The sequence below is a fragment of the Arachis stenosperma genome, chromosome 3 (assembly GCF_014773155.1).
Source record: "Arachis stenosperma cultivar V10309 chromosome 3, arast.V10309.gnm1.PFL2, whole genome shotgun sequence".
NCBI lineage: Eukaryota > Viridiplantae > Streptophyta > Magnoliopsida > Fabales > Fabaceae > Arachis > Arachis stenosperma.
Window position 1 is genome coordinate 111,301,086 of NC_080379.1, and position 9,804 is coordinate 111,310,889.

The window sequence follows — 9,804 nt, forward strand, 5'->3', positions numbered from 1 at the left end:
AAAAGAATAATAAAAACTACTCACACTTTACATCATTAATCTCCTTAAGCATATTTAAAAAAAAGTTTCACTAAATTGTATTTACAAAATAAAATATTATCAAAAGTAGGTAGCATTTCTTTCTAAGTACGTGCGACCAAAAATTATATACAATTTTTATAAACATATAACAAAACGCCAAAAAAGTAATAACCAAAAGAACTTCTAGAGAGTACTATTTTATCATCAGACAACACTTTTCAAAAGGGTCATTCTTCATGGTCAGCGACATCGCCTACTTCCAAAAAATCAATTCTACATAGCTTGAGCTATCTGTACCCATCTATTTCAAAAAAATAAAGTTTCTCCGAATCAAAAATATTAACACATGATCGATTTTTACTTGTACTAAGCAGTGTACTTCTTGTTCCCAAACATTTTCAAGTTATGATTCCTGCACGAGCATATACAACAAAGACTGTAAATCACATGATATATTACTCAATGCATTGGATTAGCACCAAAATTCAATGGACTTAGCTACTAAAAGCACTTAATAATTTAGATGGCCAAAAAGTAATTTAACCAACGCAGCATTTTGTATATTATGTAAAATAATAGTTGAAAATGTGTTGCACAAATGCTTTCTTGTGCAGATAAAAAAGGAAATAAAAGAAGGATATAATTAAGAAATGAAATCAATACAAAAAAAGGAAACAAATAAAAAAGAAAGTTAAGAAATCAAACATGTATAAATGATTGTCATAACTGAGCATCATGTGTACGTATTCTATGAACATTAAAATTTAAATTTGAAACTCCCAGCTCCTTAAAATTTTGTTTATTAACAATTATACTATACTAATATCAGTATGTAACACAAAAATTAATCTCTACTTTTAGACAATAAGAATATAATTAGAATTTATCAACGGTAATTATCATTACATACATATAGATTGAAATTTAACAAAATTAAATATAAAGTATGCAATTAAAATTTCTTAAACTTTTCAAGGAGGAAACAAACTTTATCCATGAGCAATTGAGAACAAATTGAAACATGTGTACTGTATATAGCAGCCGGGAAACGAAACCAATTCAAAGGCCATCAAAAGCTCATAGATGTATGGCAGAGTAGTCCCACAACCAGGCTTGCAGCAGCAAAGTCTTCCCTAACAAAGAATGTTCTAAAACATGTTTTCCTTACTCAAGTAGGCCCTGCCTTTAATTTGATGGCTGCACCATACTAACTTGTCCCTCTTTTTAAATAGTATTTGTTTATTGACTGAGTAACCTTAAGTTAGAAACAAGTATATTATAGTATTAAATTGCTAACAGAGATTTTTTTTACCAATTCAAGTTCTTTTCAGTAGCCTTGTTATTTTATCTAAGTGTATATTATAGTATTAAATTGCTAGTACTACAAAAGGGCTAAATAACCCTTCAAAATATCTAAGATTTACATCACACTGCTAAAGTATTTGATTCAAAATATTGTAGCATTGAATACTCCAAATTAACAGTTATTTAGTCCTTTCTTTGTCAAATTCAACTGAAATGAATTTATAATGAACTTGAAATCTCAAATTTATTATATTCATACTGTATTTTGCTATTTGTATCTTTTAACTATTGTGAGTATCTACATAACTATTTTAGGAAAGTCAAAATTGAAGTTTGAAATGAGATCATACCAAGACACAGTAGAGAGCAAGATAAAGCATATAAATGATGATAGTCGATTGCTTGGATATTTTAAGGATAACATAGCTAAAGAACAATTGAAATCAAAAGTTCTTGAACAGTCTTTATCTAGAATGACTAGAAAATTACGCATCACAATGGAAGAAAATCGTGTTATGAGGGAGCGTGTTAAAGAACATCACCTTCGTCTGCCCTTTACACGAATGAAGACGCGGTGGAGCTCTCACGATGCCAACGAAGCTGCTAGTGATGTTGAGGACGGTGAGAACTTGCGGTGGCTGGGTTGAAGACGCCGCCAAAATAGGAGAAGAGTACATCAATTTTTCAGAGAAGAGTGTGGGTTAGGGATTTTGGTTTTTGTTAGTGAAATGGTAACTTTGGAATTTCAACATTGTTTAGCTTTCTCTTGTAGTTTTCTTCGCAGCATTGAGAAGAAAAAATTTGTATGGGCCCCATGGTAACTTTTTTGTTTTCCATTCATTTTCGTCTCTGATCCAAATAATGGAAAATGGGCTTTTCCTTCCATTTTCTACTCTTTCATTTTCTTTCCTTTCAAAATCTCTTATTCCAAACAATGTGTTAAAGAGACACAACTCTTTAAAAATTATGTATGTTCAAAATATTGTATCTATTGACAATAGACACAACCATTTATGTACGTAATAAATTATAATTACTACGTGCAATATGTATAAATAAGTCCTTGTCCACTATTTCAAAAACAAGTATTAAGTGTATATTTTACTAAATTATTAAGGGATTTTCTTTGTTCAAAAGAGTTGAGAATTTCTTATTATTACTAATTAAGAAATTCTTAGGTTTTATTGTATCTTGAGAGAGTATTATCATCAACCTTATAGTAACTAAGTGTGGGGACAAATATCTCTCTAAAAAAAGCGATCTAATTGTGCCTTGAAACCAAAACGCAATTAAAATTTTATCATTTTCTCATTTTTGTATATCCAATATAGTACCCTAAGATTTCTTTTTTATCTATTTTTTATGTTATTTTTTTTTACAATTTCATTTATTCTTGAATATTTAAAAATTCTCTTTTTCTAATTTTTTGTCCTAACTTTTAAACATTAAATTTATTTTTTTTATAGAATAAAATATCACCATTATCTCTAAGAAATTTTTTTATTAGAATCTACTTATTTTATATTGTACAGTAAATCTTAAATACCAAATTAGTTTTTCGTTCGTAGTTACAAAATATATATATAAAATATGATCGCATCGGTTCAGTTTTTAAAAGATTTGTAATATTATTTTAGTTAATGAAAGTTTTATGAATATATAATTAATAAAAAAAAGTATTAGAGGTGGGTAAATTTTATAATTTATAGTTATTAATTAATTATTATTAATATTTTTAATAATATAAGATTATATTTAATGATATAAAATTATTAATTTTTTTGTTTAGTTAAATACTAATAAAATTTTAATAAAAATGTTGTTGTTAAATTTTTTTTTTTGGAATAAAAATACAGTAATGAGTAGTTAGTAATTCGGCGATGCAAATGGAAACGGATATAGTCACCAAAAAAAAAATGGAAACGGATATGTAATTGCAAGCAAAGGAATCCGACCCGGTTAGGGGAAAAAATAATGGAAGGTTTTATCGGATTAGGTGACAGTAGATACTCATTTTCAGATTAACATCTTCAACTTCTTCAACCTCGTCCCGTCCCTCCATTTCCATAATCATGCATTCAACTCATGTTGTTGCTCAACTATATTTAAATCTTTAAACCCTAATTTCATAAACCCCTTTTGCTGTTCCATTCATCCATTTATGAATTTGCCAGAACCATGAACATTCTCTCCCCACCCAACAAGCCCTTCTCCACCTACCATGGAACCTGGAATCCATTGCTCTCCAACCATCGCAATAGGAACCTTCCAAAGCAGTTTCTCCTCCGTAGGTCGCTCACAGTGCAGCGTAAATCCAATTCCAACTCCTCTAAGATCAGCGGTGCCAGCTCGGACGATTTTGTGAGCAGAGTTTTGAAGGAGAACCCAAGCCAAGTGCAACCCAAGTACCTAGTTGGTGACAAGTTCGTTACTTTGAAAGAAAAAGAGAATTTGGGTAGAAAGTTCAATGTGGGTATCTTTGATGTGTTGTCCAAGAGGTTGCAGAGCTTGAAGCATCAGAAAAAGGGTGAGGGAACTGAGAATGAGGCTCAAAATCAAGCCTTGGAAGAGAAAGATTCTGTGCACTTGAGAGACTTGCTTAAGGAGTATAGAGGGAAGCTTTATGTGCCTGAGCAAGTTTTTGGCCCTGAGTTGTCAGAAGAGGAAGAGTTCAATAAAAATGTGCAGTCTTTGCCCAGAATTAGCATTGAAGATTTTCAGAAAGCTATGAGTAAAGACAAGGTTAAGTCAATAACTTCAAAGGGAGATACGGCTCAGTTCTTGAGCAGTGGTTATAGGGACTACATTGTGGAGTTGAAGGAAATTCCTGGTGATAAACGCTTGCACATAACCAAATGGTAAAAAGAGAATTGAATTCTTGGCTCGTTTATTCGCATTGTTGTTTGCAGTGCAGTTGCACTGAGAGTTTATATGTTGCAATTTTGTAGGGTTCTTAAACTGGAGAATAGTGAAGCTGAAGAGATCTTGGAGGGCTACACTGGACCACGATATGAGATAGAGAGGCATAATACGGTTGTTCATCTTTATGTCTTAAATATTTTGAAAATTTAATTATATTATGACATATTATGCATTCAGATTTCAGAGTTTAAATCATTCAGCATTCTCCATAGATGCGATGCTTTTGTGGGTGACCATATTTTATTGTTCTTATTGCAGTATTGGGTAGGAAAAATACCTGAGTACCCACATCCTGTTGCATCTTCCATATCTAGCAGAATGATGGCTGAACTTGCGGTGGTGACATTTTTAGTCAGTGTTGCAGCAGTTCTAGTTAGTGGCTTCCTTGCAGCAGCAGTATTTGCTGCTAGCACTTTTGTATTCTTGGCTTGTTTCTACGTCGCATGGCCTATTGCCCAACCGTTTGTCAAGCTTTTCTTTGGAATTGCTTTTGCAATTTTGGAGAAGATTGGGGATGCCATTGTTGATTTTTTTGCTGATGGTGGCATTTTCTCCAAGTTTTATGAGATTTACACTTTTGGTGGCATATCTGCCAGCCTCGATGCTTTGAAACCAATTCTGATTGTTGTTTTGACTATGGTCCTTCTTGTTCGTTTCACCCTTTCAAGAAGGCCTAAGAACTTCAGGAAGTGGGTAAGTGGCCAAGTGTTTCAATGACGTAGTTATTGATGAACTATTGTGCCTATTTTGTTCTGTGGATATGCTTAATAAGCTTTTTCTGAGTTTTTTTCTTTAATATGCAGGATCTTTGGCAGGGAATAGACTTCTCAAGATCAAAAGCTGAAGCTCGTGTTGATGTGTGTTGAAACCTGTTTCATTGTTCACTGTTATTAAAATAGTGTTGTATTAATTTATTATTATAGCTTTGGGAAAACATATTTTCAGGGTTCAACTGGAGTTAAGTTTTGTGATGTGGCTGGAATTGATGAAGCAGTAGAGGAACTTCAAGAGGTAATTCATTAACTCTTTCATTCTTAGAAAATATTTATGTTATGTACATTGTACAATTAGGTATATAATTCATATTAATTTAAAACCTTCAGTGACCGTGTCCCCAGTAATTTGTTCCTTCTTCTTCTCCCTCCCTTCTCTCTTGTATTTCTAAGTGTTTATGATAAGAAACTATGGTGTCATTTCATTGATGTAACCATCCCCATCTAGCGGAAAGATACTTGGTGGTTGTTGATGAATTCTTTTCTTATGTCTCATTTTGTCGTTTCTGCTTATTGTATTTTAATGCATGTAAACTTATAAGGACTAAAGGTTATTCATGGATTGTCTAGTTGGTGAGATATCTAAAAAATCCTGAGCTATTTGATAAGATGGGAATCAAGCCTCCACATGGTGTTCTTCTGGAGGGCCCTCCTGGATGTGGCAAGGTCAGGTTGCTCTCTCCAGCTATGCTAGATGTAAGAGTCTGTTTGAAACTGTGTATCATATGTAATCATGCATTTGCAGACCTTGGTAGCCAAGGCTATAGCTGGTGAAGCTGGTGTACCATTTTACCAGATGGCTGGATCAGAATTTGTGGAAGTCTTAGTTGGTGTTGGCTCTGCACGAATTAGGGATTTATTTAAAAGAGCCAAGGTAATTTCAACTTCTATTTTATCTGGATTTCATTGTAAATTAATGCATACCAATTATAGCTTCTTCCTTTTTTTTTTAAAGATGGTGTACATTGTAGTGTTTCATGTTTCTATTTCTTTGGAGAACTGGTGGTGTCAGGTTCTCAATTTTTTATTCAATTTTATTTTCAGGTAAATAAGCCATCAGTTATATTCATAGATGAAATTGATGCACTGGCAACAAGGTATGGCCATCTATGTGTGGAAAGTTTTGACTTTTTTTATTATCTATGGCTTGTTTACGTTTAGCAGAGAACATCTTTAGAATGCTAACATTTTTCAGCCTTTAGCCAAGTAGAGTAAATAGTTTAAGTTTAACTTTATAAAGCAATCGGTCACTATGAGCAATCGGTCACTGTTGATCAATTGGAGCTTGCACTACCATTTTGATATTCTATTATATAGTGAATAGCAGTTCCTGCCATAGTGATATTGCGTGGTTTACATCTGTTGTCAACTTTCAGTCCACTAAACTTCCACCCTGCTTGATTGTGAACTGTGTTTGATTAGGCGTCAAGGAATTTTCAAAGAGTCCTCAGATCAACTTTATAATGCGGCTACCCAGGAAAGAGAAACTACGTTAAACCAATTGTTGATAGAGCTTGATGGTTTTGATACTGGAAAGGGTGTCATATTTCTAGCTGCCACAAATCGTAAGGATTTGTTGGATCCTGCACTTCTTCGTCCAGGTCGCTTTGATCGCAAGGTTTCATTCTGTGCCTGAGTTATTGGATGTCCTTCTCAGTTATTCTAAGTATGTTGTCTTAACAAAACACAAAAAGGTGGTAAAATGGAGAATCAATTGAATGCTCTTTTTAAAAATACAATCTTCGGGTGCAAACAATGATTATCCTGTGCACCACTGTCACTACTTTTGTTTGATTATATTTGTTGTGGTTTATGAAGCTCTCTCAATGGTAATTTTCTGTTGGTGGCCACTAAAGTTTTCTCCTGTAGATCAGGATTCGCCCTCCGGGTGCGAAAGGAAGACTTGATATTTTGAAAATTCATGCTAGCAAAGTAAAAATGTCAGATTCTGTCGATTTATCCAGCTATGCGCAGAACCTACCAGGTAAGTTTACATCTTACACTGATTGAATATTTGGTTTCAATCTCTGAGGACAAATCTCAATGTCCAGGATGGACTGGAGCAAAATTGGCACAACTGGTCCAAGAGGCTGCTCTTGTGGCTGTCAGGAAACGGCATAACTCCATTCTTCAGTCAGATATGGATGATGCAGTTGATAGACTTACAGTAGGACCTAAACGTGTTGGAATAGAGTTGGGATATCAAGGACAATGTCGTAGAGCTACTACTGAAGTGGGAGTTGCATTGACTTCTCATCTGCTCCGGCGATATGAGAATGCAATAGTTGAATGCTGTGATCGCATCTCAATAGTACCTCGTGGTCAGGTCCTTGTTCAGCTTCCTTAACTGTATCATTCACTACTATCTTGTGGAAACATTTTCAGTCTTTCCCTAACATATGCTTGAAAAATTACTTAGTAATAAACATATGTGTGCTTGTCTGGCAGACATTATCTCAGTTGGTATTTCATCGACTTGACGACGAAGCATATATGTTTGAACGTGAGCCTCAGCTGCTGCATCGCCTTCAGGCATGGGCTCTGGTTCGATGTTTCCCTTTTCTCTCCATTTGTATTATGGTTCGCTTTCAGATCTGTCTTTGATGTACAGGTTTTGCTCGGAGGTAGAGCTGCTGAGGAGGTCATCTATGGACGTGACACATCGAAAGCCTCAGTTGACTACCTTGCAAGTGCATCCTGGCTTGCTCGCAAAATATTAACTATGTTGGCAACTCGGCATTACTAGTATTTTATGCATTCCGTTTTGTTCTTATGTTGTTTTGTTTTATGAATGCATTTGCCCTTGTTACTTGCAGATGGAATTTGGAGAATCCAATGGTCATACACGGAGAACCGCCTCCTTGGAGGAAGAGTGCTAGATTTGTCGGCCCTAGGCTGGATTTCGAGGGGTCTCTCTATGACGACTACAACTTGATTGAACCCCCGCTAAATTTTAAGCTGGACGATGAAGTTGCAGAGAGGACTGAAGAGCTGATACGTAAAATGTATGGAAAGACGGTGTCTCTCCTTGGAAGCCATCATGCGGCTTTGCTCAAAGCTATAAAGGTATGCATGTGGAAAGTGTTTCCTTTCTTTAGAATTGAAAATTATTACAAGTTTGATCAATACCCAAAAAGTGCAATACAATACAATCCAATCCAATTAGCATTAGATGCTCCTTGTTTGCTTCTATTTCATGAATTGGTGTCGCAGGTTCTTCTCAACCAGAAGGAGATCAGTGGTGAAGAACTAGACTTCATTTTGAACAATTACCCCCCACAAACACCAGTTCGCGTTCTGGAGGAGGAAGATGATCCTGGCTACCTTCCTTTCCCCAAAGAACAAGTTCGTGATTTGGAGTTTGCCTTACAATCTCAGTCAAAGGAGGAAGCCGTATGAACCTTTATTTATAGCTGGGAATTTGTTAGTGGCCAATCAGTGCTTGTGCGTCATGGAATTGGAATAAGCACATTTCACTAGTAACGTCTTCATATAGGACCCTTTCTTCTTCTCTTCTCTTCTTCTTCTTCTTCTTCTTCTCTCATCCCTTGTTTTTTATTTGGATTAAGTTAAATTTTTGAAATATTCTCTTTTTGACGAAACTTATATAAAGCAAGGATTTGTCTATTGTGGGGAAAGTAGAAGTTGGTTCTTAGAGGACCTGTTTGGAATATGCTAAAATTGTGGTTGTCATTCGTGCCGTACATGAAAGTGGTATCTAAAAGGTTGACCCCAAAACTTTTGATAATACAACAGGTTCCCCATGTGATTAAGGAAATGAATGATGATGTGGCGGCTGTTTAAAGGAGTGGTATTATTTGGGCTAGGAATAACATAGTGGACTAGCGTTGGACATGTATTGAATCGGTAAGGCCCATGCAGTGCTCAGCTCATGGCACCCAATAGAATCGGCCCGTCATAAAGAGTGGATTAAATGTGAATTAAAAATGAGTTTTCCTTAATGACCAAAAAAAAATGAGTTTCGTTATGAATTTAAAGTTGTACAATGTTAAAATATTAATTCAATAATTAATAGAGATGGTTGTGGTTATTTTTAATTGTTATAGTCGTCGTTATTGTTACATGGTTACACCATTAGTGCATTATTGTTAATTTGTTATTGTTATTATTATTATTATTATCGTCGTCGTCGTCGCAGTTGTTTTTTCTATGACTAACAAAATTTTAAAGAAAATATTTTAGACTTTTTAATTAAACTGTTTTTAAAAATGAGTAAGTGATCTAAATTTGTAGTGTTTTTTTTATTAGTGATATTGACATGTATGAAGGATAATATAGACTTTTTAAAGAAATAAATTTTTTTTGCCATATTTGAAAATGATTTTTATGTTTGTTATATATATTTTTAACCTATTCTGATCCTTTAAAAATCTTAAAATATTTTTTTTACGATAGGAGCGTCTTCATAATATTCTGCCTTCTTTATGTATGTATGTAACTAAAAACAGACACTAAAAGAGGCAACACTCTTAAACAGCTAAAGACATCGGATAAAGGTTAGACGTAATTTACATATCAATATATAGGATATTTTGAAATGAGTAAATTATCGTTTTTGTTCTTAACGTTTGTAGTAAGTCCATTTGTGTTCCTAACGTTTAAATCGTCTTATTTGTATCCCTAACATTTATAAAAGTGATTTAATGTTATTCTGCTATTAATTATACTAACAAATAAGAGTCTATTTTTCAATTATTTCTCATTTGGATGTATTCATTCTTAATTAGGTCTCATTTAGATGTGTTCGATTTTAATATTATAT

The 9,804-nt window shown here is 34.1% G+C and overlaps 1 protein-coding gene across 1 annotated transcript; it reads left to right on the forward strand.

The window, feature by feature from the left end:
- Positions 1-3,314: 3,314 nt before the first annotated feature.
- LOC130969050 (probable inactive ATP-dependent zinc metalloprotease FTSHI 1, chloroplastic) lies at positions 3,315-8,648 on the forward strand. The gene is made up of 15 exons (XM_057894609.1): positions 3,315-4,184; positions 4,275-4,359; positions 4,507-4,941; positions 5,052-5,105; positions 5,194-5,259; positions 5,592-5,687; positions 5,767-5,895; positions 6,066-6,118; positions 6,444-6,639; positions 6,891-7,005; positions 7,073-7,347; positions 7,470-7,553; positions 7,633-7,745; positions 7,838-8,087; positions 8,235-8,648. Exons 1-15 carry the CDS (start codon positions 3,505-3,507, stop codon positions 8,418-8,420), a joined length of 2,817 nt encoding a protein of 938 aa, XP_057750592.1. The 5' UTR covers positions 3,315-3,504; the 3' UTR covers positions 8,421-8,648.
- The last annotated feature ends 1,156 nt before the right edge of the window (positions 8,649-9,804 follow it).

Coding starts and splice junctions, on each gene's coding strand:
- LOC130969050 (XM_057894609.1), top strand. CDS start 3,505: ATGAACATTCTCTCCCCACCCAACAAGCCCTTCTCCACCTACCATGGA. Junction 7,348..7,469: donor CAATAGTACCTCGTGGTCAG/GTCCTTGTTCAG, acceptor CTTGTCTGGCAG/ACATTATCTCAGTTGGTATT. Junction 7,746..7,837: donor GCTCGCAAAATATTAACTAT/GTTGGCAACTCG, acceptor TGTTACTTGCAG/ATGGAATTTGGAGAATCCAA.